The sequence below is a fragment of the Pithys albifrons genome, chromosome Z (genome assembly GCF_047495875.1).
Source record: "Pithys albifrons albifrons isolate INPA30051 chromosome Z, PitAlb_v1, whole genome shotgun sequence".
In the NCBI taxonomy this organism is placed as follows: domain Eukaryota; kingdom Metazoa; phylum Chordata; class Aves; order Passeriformes; family Thamnophilidae; genus Pithys; species Pithys albifrons.
The window spans coordinates 71,333,076-71,348,644 of NC_092497.1; the positions used below are offsets into that span (position 1 = coordinate 71,333,076).

Genomic DNA, 15,569 nt, shown 5'->3' on the forward strand with positions numbered 1-15,569 from the left:
AGCTGTGAGGAGGAGACATGTCAGAAGACATAATTCAGTTATGCATTACCTACTTGAGTGAATTAAGTGAAACCACCCTGCGATACAAGCAATTCTCTCTTGTAACCATGGTGTGAGATCTTTATGAACAGCATAGAGAGGAAGCACATTACTCAGATGGGATATGTGTGAATGAGGACCCTCTAAAAGTTGCTGTTTCATATTGCCCACAAATACAAGCAAATATTGGTGTCATTGATAACCCCCTTTCTTGGAAAACTGAGGTCTGGAAGCTTCCACTAGAGAAAAATGAGCAAAGGCACTAAGCTAGTAAAGACTCTGGAGACAGAATATAGGTTCGGGCACAGCTCCAGTGCAAGAAGGAGGAATCTCATTATGCATTAGTGCTCTCTGGCACTTAGCAATAGGGTTTGTTGTTTAGTAGCAAATTATTCTTTGTTGAACAATGCTATGTAAATGAGTGAAGGGCAAGAAGCAAGAAAAGATCTGTTTTGTCTTATATCTGGTAGTGTTGGAAGGACAGGGAGACTACATGGGATTTGATTGACTGACAGAAGGAACATGGTATTTGTTGTATTCATACAGTGTCTAATCCATTTTGCCTCTGGTATATGATGACAGTCTTTAGGCAATCTTAGAATAATACTTTTAATTGTATATTTTTCCTGATTTCTCCCCTGCTCAGGAATGAATTGTCCTCAAATGAGAGGCTGATGAACATTTTATTCTGTTGAAAACTAAAGTAGTGTTCTACTTGCTTAATTTTTGTGAGCCTTTAAGCTTTATAGCATTCTAAATAAGTAAGACAAAAGCTAATTTTGCTCATTAAAGAACAAAGTAAACTGAATATAGAAATGTCTTTCTGCACTTCCTTTCCGTATTTCAATTCCCTGCATAGCCTATTCCAGTGCCCAACCACCCTCTAAGTGAAGAACCTTTTCCTAATACCTACCCTAAACCTTCTCTGACACAACTTCAGGCCATTCCCTCAGGTCCTGTCACTGGTCACCACAGAGAAGAGTTCAGTGCCTGTCCCTCCTCTTTCTCTCATGGGGAAGTTGTAACTGCAATGTCTCCCCTCAGTCTCCTCATCTCCAGGCTGAACACACCATGTCCTCAGTCACTCCTCATATGGTTTCCCCTCAAGGCCCTTCGCCATCTTTGTTGCCATCTTGTGGACACTCTTTAATAGCTTAATAACTTTCTTATATTGCAGTGCCCAAAACTGCTCACAATATTCAAGGTGAGGCTGCCCCAGTGCAGAGCAGAGCAGGACAATCCCCCCTCTCAATCAGCTGGCGATGCTGTATCTGACGCCCCCCAGGACATGGTTGGCCCTCCTGGCTGCTGACTCATATGCAACTTGTCATCAACCAGGACCCCCAGGTCCCTTTCCATGGCACTGCTTTCCAACATCTCATTCCCCAGTCTGTACAAACATCCAGGGTTACCCCATCCCAGGTGCAGAATCTGACACTTTCTCTTGTTGAACTTCATATGTTTGGAGATTGCCCAGTCCCTCTGATTTGTCCAGGTCTGTCTGCAGGGCCTCCCTGCCTTCAAGGCAGTCAACAGTCCCTCCTTGTTTTATGTCATCTGCAAACTTGCTCAGTATCCCTTCCAGTCCTGTGTCCTAATCATTGATAAAGATGTTGAAGAGCACAGGGTCCAAGATCGAGCCCTATGGAACCCCACTAGTGAGAGGTCACCAGTCCGATGTCACCTCAGTCACTGTCACACTCTGTGCTCGACCTATGAGCCAATTGCTCATCCACCACGTGATGTGTTTATCCAGCTGTGAGCTGGACATTTTGTCCAGAAGAATCCTGTGAAAGACAGTGTTGAAAGCTTTACTGAAATCAAAAAATAATACATTAACTAGCTTCCTTTGATCACCTAGGTGGGTAACTTTTTCATAGAAGAAAATCAGAATTGATAAGCAGGACTTTCCTCTCATGAAGCCATGATGGCTGTGATCAATGATAGCATTGTCTCTCAGATATTTTTTAATACTTCCCAGAATAATCTTCATAACTTTCACCAGGAACTGAAGTGAGACTGACAGGTCTGTAGTTTCCAGAAGCTTCTCCTTCTTGCCCTTCTTAAAAACTGGGACAACATTTGCCATCTTCCCATCAGATGGTACCTGTCTGGATTCCCATGACTGTTCAAAAATCATTGGGAAAAATTCTATGATGAAATCAGCAGTTCTTTAAGGATACTGGGAAGAATCGCATCAGGCCCATAGATTTGTAGCGATCCAGATGGAGCAGCACAGGAGAAATGAACCCAGCTCAGGAGAGATCATAAGTCAGAGTTACAATTTAATAAAAATAATACAATCAATACAATGACACAAAGAGAGATGGGGTTTAACCCACAAAACCCAGAAATATAACCCAGCACCCTGGGGCACAAATAGAATGGTGTTCGTTAGCCCTTGTGCTGAGCCCCATGTGGTTCCCTCAAGTCCAAATTAAAAGGAAGGGAAAAACATGTTGGTGCAGATGATGGTCACAGTCTGGTCGAAAGTGGTGGTCACAGCCCTATCGAGGTTCTGGTCCTCCTCTGGATCTGATGAGTACTACCAGAAGTCCCCAAACCCCAAGATTATATACCCTCAGGTCCAAGTGGGAACAGTCAATCCCTACCCCAGGGCGGGGAGTTCCACAATGGGTGATCTAACTCTGTGAGTCATGGGATATTTTTGGAATCGTTGATGGCCAATTAGCCCCCTCAGGCTGGGTGTGGAGGTGCTAACAACTCCCCAGAGGAGAGTTATCTCAGCTCTTCTCTCACAGGCTTCTTTAACACTCAGTTCACACCCTGAGGGATCAGGTGTGCCCTGGGCAGCTGCTGCAAATGGTTCATTGTTAACAGTTCATGGGAAATGAATAGAGGGTGTAGAATATATAGCTTTGGTCAGACCGACACAGTGATAAACTGCTTCCACCTACTGAACTAGAACAAGATCTCACACAATTTCAGGGTTGACTGGGAGTTGAACATTCTCACAGTCCTGGTCCTCCAGCTCAGGGCATTGAGATCCCCTTGGTCTATCATCCGTGCTGAAGACAGAGGTAAAGAAAGCATTAAACACTTCTGCCTTGTCTCTCTCCCTGTTTGTGAGATGGCCATCCTCATTCTGTAATAGGACCATAATATTTCTCTACTGCCTATTGGCATTAATATATTTGAAAAAACTATTTCTTTTCCCCCACATTTCGGTCAGTTGCAACTCCAGTTGAGCTTTGGCTGCACATATTTTCTCCCTCCAGTGGCAAGCAGCATCTCTGAATACTTCTTGTGTCACTTGACCTTGCTTCCACTGGGCATACACATTCCTTTTTTTTGCCTTCTCTCTAAGAGAAGATTTCTGTTCAGCCAAGCCAGCCTTCTGCCTTGCCTGCTTGTCCAACAATCGGGAATTTTCTGCTTCTGTGGCCTTAGGAGGTGATGCTTAAAAAGCAACCAGCACTGATGGACTCCATCACCTGCAGAAACTTTTTCCATGGAGTCCTCACTTACTGATTCCCTGAGCAGCCTGAAGTCTGCTATCCCCATGTCCAGAGTCAAGGTTTTGCTGGCACTTTCCTTCAGTCAGTGGAGATTTTAAACTCAATCACTTCATGGTTGCTGTGACCAAGACGGCCACCAACCTCCCCTTTGCTCAAGAGGTCCAGTCTTTTGGCAAGCAGGACATCAAGGCGGGCATCTTTCCAAGTCAGCTTCATTAGGACCTGTTCCATTAAGTTGTCATCCATGTGTTTTAGGACTCTTCTGGCTGGGGTTGTACCAGCTGTGTGAAGTTCCCAGTCCACTAAAAAGGGCAAAGACAGTAGACTTGGTAATCTCCCTTAGTTCCTCAAAGAAAAATGTGTCAGTGTCATTGTCCTGGCTGGGAGGTCTATAGTAGACTCCCACAATAACATCCACATTACTTGTTTACCTGTTGATTCTTACACAGTGGCTCTCAACTGTGCCTCGGCCAACTGTGAGCTCTGTGCATTCTAACTCTTCTATTATCTTTGGTGTCGTCCCTCCACCTCCTCTGCCCTGCCTATCCCTCCTGAAAAGCCTATAACCTACCCAACAGGGCACTCCAGTCACAGGTCTCATCCCAGCAGGTTTCACTTGTGTCAGTGATAAAAAAATCTCTGGGACTGGGCCAAAGCTTTGAGCTCCTCATTCATTCTTCATACTGCGTGCATTGGTCTAGAAACATTTCAGGTGTGGTACATTGTAGCCAATAGTTTCTGAAGCAGATTGAGTTATCCAATTTAGTGCTGCTTTTTTGAAGTTTTGGCACACCATCCTGTCAGTCATCACTGACAAGAGTGGTTTTGTCCCTTTTCCCCTTTCAAGCTAGCTTAAAGCTCTGTCAACAAGCCCCACTACCTCCTGCAGTAGAACTCCTTTTCCCCTCTGAGTCAGGTGCATCTTGTCAGCTGTCAGTAGACCAGGTGTTGAGTAGAACATCTCATGGTCAAAACCCCCAACATTTTTCCAATCTCGCCAACGTCAGAGCCAGTCCTGATGGATCTGCCTATTCCTATCAATATTATTCCTTGTTACTGGAAGGATTGAGGAGATTAGTACCCATGCTCCTGATCTCTCAAGCCAATTGAGCCAGGGCCTTAAAGTCTCTTTTGATTGCCCTCAGGCTTCTCTTTGTTAATTTGTCTCTGCCAGTTTGAACAACCAATAGTGGACAGTAGTCGCAGGGGCCTTACTAGACTGGAGAATTTTCCAGTAATGTTCCTTAGCCACACCCCTGGCAGAGAGCAGACGTCCCTGCGAATTTGACCCAGTCTGCATATCAGGCACTTCATTCCCTTTGGTAGGGAGTCTACTGTTACAACTATTCCTTCTTTTCCTCTGAACAAGGAGGTCTTGATGCAGGTTACAGATCGGGTTGTCTTACAAGGCCCTTCCTGCCCTAGAAGGACCTTCCCCCACCTCATCAGTTGTCTGGCCTTGTGGCTCCAGAGCCTCACACCTATTGTAGAAGGTGCCAGTCCTGCCTGTGAAATTCTGATGAGGAAGAACCTTCCTCCTGGTACATGCTGTGACCAGCCTCCAGCCCTTGTCTTTAACAGACCCTTGACTGACAGTCCTTTGACTAGTTACACTGCAGGATTCTGAATCCATGTGTTTGTCCACTGCAAAGCAGGTTCAGGACTCCTAAGATACTAGAGACTGTAGTCTCTCTGAATATAATCAGTCTCTCTCTTCCCCTTCACTCAAATACTATGCAGCCTATTCATTTTTTCCTGTAGCTCCTTTACCTGGTGACACAGCTCTCCAACTACAGCCTGCCTTCTGCAAAATAACTGTCTGCCCCAGCCTCACAGGGAGGCATCAGGCACCCCTAGCAAGCTGTGACCTGAGGAGTTGCATCTCCCATCAGCAGGTCTGGCTGGCTGAAGCCTCTAGCATGGCTGGTTCAGAGGATCAAGTTTACAGAGTCAACACCAGAACTGAGGAAGCTTAAACTAGTATGTTGATAAGACTGGGGCTTTCTGCTTAATTGACTGCCCCTGTATATTCAGACTAGCATTCATGCAGCTGTCTATCTAAGAGAGAAGGGTCTTTTGTTAATGCAAGATTTTCTAAAACATTCCTTTTTCTCAGTATAAGTTTTAATACTTCTTCATGTGGTTATCTGCTTCTCATGCAAATTGCTATGTTGCAAGCTATAAGCAACTCAGTGCAGTGCAAGTTCCACCTTTCCTTTGCTAGGAGAAGAAAGAAAAGGAGTTGAGCTCACTGGACTGAGCAGAACTGTAAGCCTGTTAGCAGCTTCAGAAAAAGGATCCTCAGGAAAAAGGTCTGAGCAATCAAGTTTACAAAAAAAATTCAGAAAAGCTACTAAGTATGCTTATTAAAAATTTCTTGCCTTACATGAGTAGAAAATGGATACAGAGAGGGATATTTACATTAAAGAGGGGGAGATGTTCTCTGGATATTCATCATCCCAGTTTATTCATCTTCTACTGAACAAGACTTCCACCCCCTCTGACACTCTAAATAGCACAGTCAGAGTTCAGACAAAGATACTAGAATGTAGATTCTCACATCATTTTCAGGTGTCTCATTGTCCAGTTGGTGGTTACAGGAAAGAACAAATATTCCACTTCCATACTGCAATGATGAATCATTGTTTCCCTGTCTTTTGTACAAATACCTTGAAACAGAACATGTCAGAAATGCTAAAAAAGGTTTTCCAAAATATTACCAAAATAAGCTGCTTCCACCTTCCAGAATATTTTTTGACAGTTTTAAAAGCAGTCTACTTTTATGTCTCTGGAATATTTGGCTTATATTTTCTATTTCACCAAAAGTGAGTGTTGATTTCTACCCAAATTCACATGTAATTTTTGCTGCAAGTTGCCATGGTGCAAGTGTGATATAAGGTGGCTCACTCTTTTCTCATAGTGTTCACAGACATGTGGTGGCGGTGTCCAGAAAAGAGATACACTTTGTAAGCAGCGCCTGGCAGATGGCAGCTTGTTAGATCTGCCAGAAACCTTCTGCTCCATGCCAAGGACAGTGACTCAACAAGCCTGCAAAAATGAGGATTGTCCCAGTGAGTGGCTTCTCTCTGACTGGACACAGGTATGCTATTCATATGCATGAGTATTGTACAGTTCTTGGAGATAAGTTCCTAAGTAATTTGGAATAGAGAAGCCAAATGAAGTCAGACTGCACAAAGCATATTATGCCCAGTTTTGTCCCGTAGTTTTTCCTTGTTGGGGATGTTATCACTAGCTCCGTGTTCTTCTGTGGTGATTCCCTCCACAGATGTGCTTTAGCCATTCAACCATAACATTAAGACCTCCCTTCTGGTATAAACAGAAGCTGTGCTGAAAACAATAAATCCCTCTCTGTTCACGTTTATGCTTACGCTGATGTTCAGCCAAGGCATCAATGAAGAGTAATATTTATAACTCCATTCTAAACGCTTTTTGTTTCCAAATCCCAGCTCTTCTGATGTCAATAGTCTTTTTGTCTTGGGGCAACTCCAGTCCTTTCCGATGATAATGAGAAGAGAGAGGAAAGGAAAGGGGAGGGTTGAAAGGATTCCTGAAGTCTTCTATTCATTACAGACACCAAGCCTCTTTCCTTCTGGTTTTGTGATGTTAGCTACTTTCTTCCTTCAATTTAGGTCTGGCAAAAAAAATCCTCATTGTACTGCAGAATCTTGTACTTGCCCAGGCTCCCTTTCAGTCCCCATATGGTTTAAGAATATTTCCCTTTACATTTATGACAGTATAACTAAAAATATAATTTGATCTCATAATGCCAGCAAGCATGAAAATCATTCCACATCTTGCAGTCTCTGCCACCACTCTTTCAGTTCTCTTTCATGGCAGATAGTGGAAATTGTTTTAACTGTAAGAGAAATGCCAGTCACCTCACAGAGCGTGTTCCCACCTATTCTCTTCTTACAGCTATCTGTCCTGACATTTTACTCAAATTAGTGGATGTTTTCACAAAGTCTTCTTCCAGGACACACATACCCATCCTGGCAGTGAAGATGGTAATTACAGTGCTCTACCCATTTTCCAGCCCTTTTTACAAACTGCTGCCTAGGTCCCAGAGCAAGGGCACTGCTTGCATCCTCACATTTTTTGTTGCTGTATACATAAATATGAAATTAAATATGCATGATGAAGTCCAGTGAGTGACACCCACCTGTGTAACAAGCACGGCAGTCTAGTATTAGAGGGTTTATATCCTTTTGTGTAAGCCATGTGTGGTAACTATTAGGCAGAGGTAATTAATGGATAACTGAAACAGTAATTCCTTTATTATTTCTGACAGATTTGCAACAGCAAAGCTCAAAGCTTAAGCTTAGGCCAGATTTTGGTGAACTACAATGCAACTGTGAACTGTAACTCATTGGGGTCTGCACTTGTGTACGAGCAGGTGCAGAGTACTGTTTAAACAAGGGACATCATCTGACAGAAAATTGTGCTAAAGGGAGCATGGGAAGAATCAAGGCCTTACAGGACAGAACATAACTGATATTTAATTTCCCTGCTGTGCCTGCACTGTTTGTATGTGGTCGTGTCAGCATCCTCAGATGCTGCTCTACTTCATTCCACTGCAATCTTTTGAAAACCGTAACTGTTCTGTACAGTGGTATGAGTATGCACTGTGGATATGGGAAGTGAGGAGGGAGTTACAGGAGCACCCTTCTCCTTTTTCCTAATGTTTGTGGTCCTGTTCCTAGTGTTCAGTGAGTTGTGGAGAAGGCACACAGAGTCGAAATGCCATTTGCAGAAAGATGCTGAAAACCGGGGTATTTGTTGTCATCAATTCATCACTCTGCCTGCCTTTGCCATTCTCATCCTTGATCAGGCCCTGTGCAGTAGGCCCCTGTGCAAGTAAGTGCTTGGCAGTGTCTGGGGAAAGGGGGCTTGGAAGTCTGTCACTAAGAAGTCCATGCTGTTACCTACTCCGTTACCTTCTTTTGTGCTAGCGTTAGTCTTCTGAAGTGGATTTTTCTGTCTGTAAACAAGCCAAATCAGTGGAGGAAAGCTACAAATTCTACTATTGGATCTGGATGTGAGTAAATGTACTGGAAAGGAGCTACTGGTTTCTGGCAGAACTGACTCAAAATTCTGACCCAAATCTAGATCTAAATTTCACAGCTGGACTGCAGAGCCTCAGAGATACAGCACAGCATTCTGAGGGCAGATGCAAATAAACTCTGCTAGAACAGCTGCAAGGAAAATGGCTGGTAAGGGATTTTGCTGTAGATAATTTAAAACCAAATTATTCTGTTATGTCACTCTGTGACCTAGGATTTCTGATGAACTCTGAAACACAAGTTAGATGCATTTTATGTTGGCATTTTATGCATTTGTTTTACCCTTTGCAAGACAAGTAGTACCCCTGCATGCTCTTCCGTAGTTTGCAGTAAGCCACCTGTTTATGTGTAAGTCAGTATAGCTTCAGCTTGACTCTGAAACTGCTAAATGTTAGGTATGTAGGGAGGAAAGAAGGTCTGCATTTAGAGGCAAAGCTTTGACTAAGTGTTGTGTGGTATTTACCAGTAATATACCTATGCAGCTTTATTTAGTGCTTCGTAATAAAAACCTCTGATGTAGAGATCTGGAAACTGGAAGGACATGCTAAACTAGTTCACTTTAAAACTATTTACCATGTTTTTAAGCCTGGTCCAGAGAGTTTTGTTCTGTTCAGCATTATTCCTTGAGGTAGCAAAGTTTTCACTCTTTCTTACTGTTGTAAGCTGCAGGATCATATTGCCTTTGAAGGTTTGAATGGTAACCACTTATCCACTCAGTGCACTTATTAAGCAACAGTCTTCATTTAAGTACTTTAACAGCAAGAATTACATTTTCACTCATGTTTTCTCCCTCTCATAAAGCTTTTATCCCCAACTCTTTGGTTTCTGCCTATACTCTGGGTAGGACTACTTTTGTGTTCCTAAAGCGTGCTCTGTTCTTATTTGTTCTAATCTAATGTCTGGCAAACTGGTGGCCAGTTTCTCTCATTACTGTCTCGTGGGTTAAATGCTGTCAATGTCAATGTAAACTGCTTGTTTTGTTTAACAGTATCACCTACTAATAATATCAATGCTATTGCAGGGCACAACAGGCCAGCTTATAAACAAAGCCCCCATATTATGGCTGTAAAGAAAGTTTACATCCAGACAAGGAAGCAGAAGAAACTACACTTTATTATGGGTGGGTATGCCTACCTACTGCCCAAAACCTCTGTTATTCTCCGATGCCCTACACGGAGGTTCCAGAAAGCAATGATCACTTGGGAGAAGGATGACAAGAGGCTCTTCAGCTCAGCTCATATTACCATTGCACACCATGGGTACATGAAAATTCATCGCTTGAAGTCTTCAGACTCTGGGACATATACCTGCAGAGCAGGACCAGCCAAGGAGAATTTCATAATTAAACTGATTGGAAGCAATAAGAAGATAATTGCTGGGCAGCCAACTGGTATTTGGGAGGAAGAGGCCATGAGAAAGGGTAGCTCAAATGAAGCCTTGCAAACAGAGGAGAAACATCTCAATGGGATTTTCTTCAATAGTAGCAGGGCGGAAAAACGAGGGCAACTTGCTAACCCCAGCAGATGGTATGATTTTATTGTCTCAAGGCTGCTACAGCACACAGGCTGGTCAGTGGAAAATCTGGAGTCCTGGGAAGCCCACGAGTCTGTGGAGAGAAATGCATCCTCAGAAGAGGACCATAGCCAGGACCATAGCCTGCCATATACTATGGTCACAGAGCAGAAACGCTTGGACGATATCATAAGGAATTTGTCTCAACAGCCTGAGGAGCTTAAAGATATCTGTGCTGAGCAGCTTGTTGTGCAGCTGGCCCATGAGGTTTTCAAGAGCCACTTGGAGAGCCAGGAATTTGTCCTCAAAGCATCAAGGCAAAAAATTGATTCAGCATTGGTGGAGTACCCTTTCCACAGACACATTTCTGGATTTACCAGCTCCCTGAGGACATCATCTGCTGAAGCATTTCTTCCCACTTCTGTAGACGTGGCACGGGGCTTGCACAGACTTCATCAAAAGCCTGCCATACTCCGAAAGATTTCAGCAGCACAACAACTTTCTGCTTCAGAGGTTGTTACCCACCTGGGACAGACGGTAGTTCTAGCAGGTGGCACACTCAGTGTGCTGCTTCACTGTGAAGCAGTGGGAAACCCAAAGCCCACCATCAGCTGGGCCAAGAATGGAGAGGAGGTGAAATACAACGATAGGTAAAACAATACCTATTATTTAATTTTTAAGAAAATAATTGTCATTTTGACTCTTCAGTTTCCATGTTTTACTGCCTGTCAGTCCCATAGACAGAACTATATTTTGTTGTAGTCTGACTTCATAGCAGAAAGAAGGGCAAATGCATGTGAAGTGGAAACAGGGCACTATAACTCTTTGGTAAGGTACGAGTGCTGGATCAAACTGATGTGGCAAACAGGAACTTCTGTTTGAGTAAGTAAAAAGAAGGAATAGCTAAGTACTAAAAGGGATAAGTGCCTAATGCAGTCAACAGAGCCCTGTGTACCTTATTTTATTTTCCCATCTGAAGGTGGAGATTTTTGCTGTGGAGATTGGTACTGAGATAAGAAAATAGTCTGTTGCTTGTTACTGTGTACTCTTTCTGAATTATCAGGTAATTTTCGATGTGCTCAAAATTTCTATCAGAAAGACTCAGGAAAATATAATTTCTTTACCATTTAGTAGCATTATTCATTTACTTGTCTTTAAATGTTGAGGCAGTTTCCACCTTACAAACTTCCTTCTGTACTCATCACTTATGGTTTTTCAGGTTGGTGGTGGCAGAGGAAATGACCATGCACTGAGTTTCAAATGTATTCAGCACCTGTGACTTTGGAGGCAATGGAAGTTTGGAAATCACAGTGCATAAAAAATTTGAATTGTTGAGTTTTTGGGGAGTTCTTTAACGGCAGTATCCTATTTTTGGCTGAGAATGCTCTTGCCGTCTGCCAGTCACCTGTGTCAAAGAAAGCTGCAGTTTAAGCAGTCTCACAGTGTACTGCTGTAAACTGCAAGGCCATGTGCATGCAGTGGTATTTGGTATGCTCGAGCTGTGTTTCAGCTCTGCAGTTTGCCTTCTTTGTACTTTGTCAGCAACTAGTTGAGAAGAGCAATCAATTTTTCAGCCTACCTCTCTCTTAATGGGAATAAGAAATTTAATGTAGGTGGGCTTTTTCATACCAATGTCAGAAACACTTTTGTTTAGGAAGGCCAGAGTAGTCCTGAAGTTCCTCAGGTCATGCCTTACTAAATTCACTGAAGTTCCAGAGGTACTTGGTTTGTATTGTGATTTTTAGAGTGTAGGCTGCTGGTTTTAGGTTGGGTGATAGATGTGTGTATTGTATATACAAAACACTGAGATGAAGGCACTCACTTATCGTATTGTGACCATGGAGTTTGTCTGGGCCAATGATGTCTAGTAATGATAATTGATGTATGGCTCTGTTCCCATTGCCCCGTTCCTTGAGCTGTTTCATCCAACTAAAAGTATGACTCCTACTGCATAGTTACACTTGCAAAAATTAATTTCTTTAGATTTAGTCTAGGTACAGTCACAAAAATCTGTAACACAGGCCCCCAAAAAGTGTTGGTTTGCAGTCATTCAATACAATGAAAACATAGGATAAAAAGCTGCAGCAGTTGAAAATATCTGTGGTTACAGTATAAGATTCCTGACTTGTGTCTGCATATTCAGCCTGAGTGCAGATTTAACATGAGTATCCATACTTTCTCTCAAGCTTAAAAATATCATTTTCATACTCGCATAAGTACTGAGTGCCATTTCAGAGCCTGGCAGTATAAGTACCAAATGTCTATAGACTTCTGTATATGATGGAAAACATTTTATTTCAAGGAAAATTCAGATTAACCTCCTTAAGAATCACTTTTGAAAGTGAAAAACTCTTTGAGGACTTTATATATTCTTTAGTAAGCCTTCCAAGAATGCTGTAGTTTCCATTACTGAGAATCCATCGGTACTTGATAATCAACTTTTCTAAAACAGAAATATATTTTATAGATGGACATGAGCAGAATGTAAACAGTAGGTGTTTGCAAGGTGCTATCTGAATTAGTTACTGATACATGTCCTGTAAAACACATTTTTGTCTTGGAGACAATGCAGGGTAGAGGAACTCAGATGAGACTGATTAATCACTAAGCTCTATTATTTTAAGTCCATAAATGAGATTCTGAAGACATGCTAGTGACACAAAGATTTGCTACAGCTAGTGTTTTGTTCACCATTGACAAGCAACTCAATACCTAATAAAAATATAAATCTATGAGTAAATAAGGAATTTAGCCAAAATAATTCTATACATAGAGGGATAACAAAAGATCTGCTTCCAAGTAAAGCAATTATGCCAAATTTGGACACACAAATAACAGAAAGAATTACTGAAAAGAAGAGGACATTAAATTTGTTTCAGGAGAAGTGCACTAAAATTTTAATTGAAAAGATAGGAAGATGGAGCTGTCTTGGAGTTTATTTTTTTAAAAAGATAAGTATCTACCTGGCATATTCTTATTTCTAAAAATGTTTGTGCTGGAACTTGAAGTGACTTAAGCTGACAAAGAGATTTACATCAGCAGAGGTGATTAACAACTAACAAATTATGCACCCATTTATGGGTTTTTGGCTGTGCAATAATAGATGTAATTTATTAGTATTTGTTTTGCAAATGTGTGTTTTTCTAGACTTTTATAAAACCAGGTTAACAACAGCTCTTTTATTTATAATGATTGCTTTTACTACTCACAAAAGGGTAAAAAAAAAGTCATTTTAACTTTGGATTTATTTCCTATATTAGATTTTGCTGGGTGGCCCTACTCTGTTTTGTTTTAGAGATCTTCCACCCACAGCCTTGTGCAAAATCAAGTATCAGCTGCTTTTTGGTTCCATGAGAAAACATGTTTTCATTGTGGGGATGGGAGTGTAAAGAAACTCATCAATTCCAGAATCTATGAGTAGACATTTATTGCACATGTTCTATAGGCACATACCAGCCCCTCTTTCATCCTTGCCAACATCAATCACAGCCTCAAGTAAGAGTTTACATACAGCAGCTGCTAAAAGTTGCTGATGAGAACAGTATCATTAGATTTTATCAACGATTTTATCAACAGTTTCATCTAACAAAATGTTAAGAGAAAGAAACAGTAATCATGAAGTATACTGTGCTGAAAATAAGGGTACATAAGCATTGACAAGAGGTATTTATCACAGCCGGTGAGTTATACTAGTGCAAAAGTAGACTGTGAAAAGAACCAGTTCATAGGAGCACTAAGGCCAGATTCATCCTGTTTAACAGTAGGAAGTACACTGAGATCATGGTCAGCTCCTCTTACTGGCAGAGGATACAGTTCGTTCAGCCCAAGGAGGAGATGAGTATTCATCTCCACTTTCACTGACACTTAAGGGAGCAACAAGACTGCTGATATTGTACAAACTGCCCATCAGTAAAAGAATTTGGAATCTGTTTGAGGCTTTGACTCAGTGTTCAGTGAGTGTGGTTGACCTCATTTTTTTCTGCACAGCTTCAGCAGGTTTTCTGACTTTTCCCTTGCAATATTTTTTTCTTTACTATTGATGCAGAACCAGAAGACAGCAAGGCTAGGAAACTAATTAAACATCATATGGAAGTGGCACAGCAGAGGAAGAGGTTTCTAACACACTGGACAGATGCGCCAATGAGTTGGCAATTTTTCTGTAATACTCATATCAGCAGTAAAAGAACTAGGAATGAGACTAAAATTTAATTTAATTAATAACAGCTTACAGTCTCAATGTTAGACTTTAAATTTCACAATAGATTTTTAAATATAACCTAAAGGCCTGAACTATGAAAAAATTTCACATGAACTAAGAGACTATTGCATCTTTCTTTTTGCTTTACTGCAGGATACTCCTTCAGCCTGATGACTCCTTGCAGATTTTAGCACCCATGGAAGCTGATGTGGGTTTCTATGCTTGCAATGCATCCAATGCTTTGGGATCTGACTCTGTCTCCATTGCTGTCACTCTAGCAGGTAATAGTTCAACCTCTGTGATTGCAGGATGGTCCATGTTGTTTGTGTGATTCTGGACAGAAGTTGTTTGTGGGATAACGGATGGTTGATGAAGCTGGGTGTGTAATGTGAGTCAACAGAGGTACACTGGTGAAAATGCAGGGTGTAAACTCTGGAAAACCCTTAAGGTTAGTCCAGTTTTCATAGACAGTTTGCGAGGTTTATAGAAAACTACCAGAGCTGAAGAGCTAGTCCCTAACAGGATCAAGCCCTGTAAGATATTCGATGACAAGCATCCCTGACACTGTTCAATTGCTAGTAAGTGAGAGTTTCACAATAGATTAACTTCCATTGATCTATTTCTCTAGTAACAGTTGACTTCTAAAGCAGACTGACTTAGTTTAGAATTCAGTTCTAAAGAAAATTCATTCCAACAGGAATGAGAGGTAGTGCATGAATCCATCTTCTTGAGAGTTCATTGGTAGGCAAAGTCAGTAGGCTCACAACCACATCAGAACTAGAAGGACTGAGCAGCAAACAAAAGAAAAGCTGACGAGTTAGATGGAGGAACAGAACAGACAGCTAATGACTGTGACAAATACAGAGGTCTTAAAGAAAGACGATCCTAATTTTGGCCAAAGCAAAAGGAAACACATTAGGAATGCTACAAAGCTTACTGAGTGGGGCTGAAAGCTTATTTCATTGAAGAATTTTCTGATTCATTTTACATATGCATGGAAAAAATAGGGAAATATGGTTCCTTTTTTTCACAGTGGTTTCCCACTTCTTTATGAGTTGAACAAATAATGATATTTAATCTTTTGATGGGATTGTGGAAATCAATCAGGAAAATAAAAGGCTGACAGATAGCCAAGGAATTTTTTCCTTTCTTTAGACTTCGCCACAGAATATGAAAACCTTTTGAGCTACTTTAACAATAAAATGTAATATTTTACTTACTATTCTTAGGCATTAAAATCACCAAAATAAAAAATACTAA

At 41.4% G+C, this 15,569-nt stretch overlaps 1 protein-coding gene across 1 annotated transcript in view; it reads left to right on the forward strand.

Moving 5' to 3' along the window:
* ADAMTSL1 (ADAMTS like 1) overlaps positions 1–15,569 on the forward strand; it is a 419,662-nt gene that overhangs the window by 376,386 nt on the left and 27,707 nt on the right. Inside the window, exons 19-22 of the mRNA XM_071581576.1 lie at positions 6,439–6,618; positions 8,240–8,393; positions 9,621–10,761; positions 14,463–14,590. Coding sequence (XP_071437677.1) covers positions 6,439–6,618; positions 8,240–8,393; positions 9,621–10,761; positions 14,463–14,590 — 1,603 coding nt within the window. The remainder of the gene's footprint in view (positions 1–6,438; positions 6,619–8,239; positions 8,394–9,620; positions 10,762–14,462; positions 14,591–15,569) is intronic.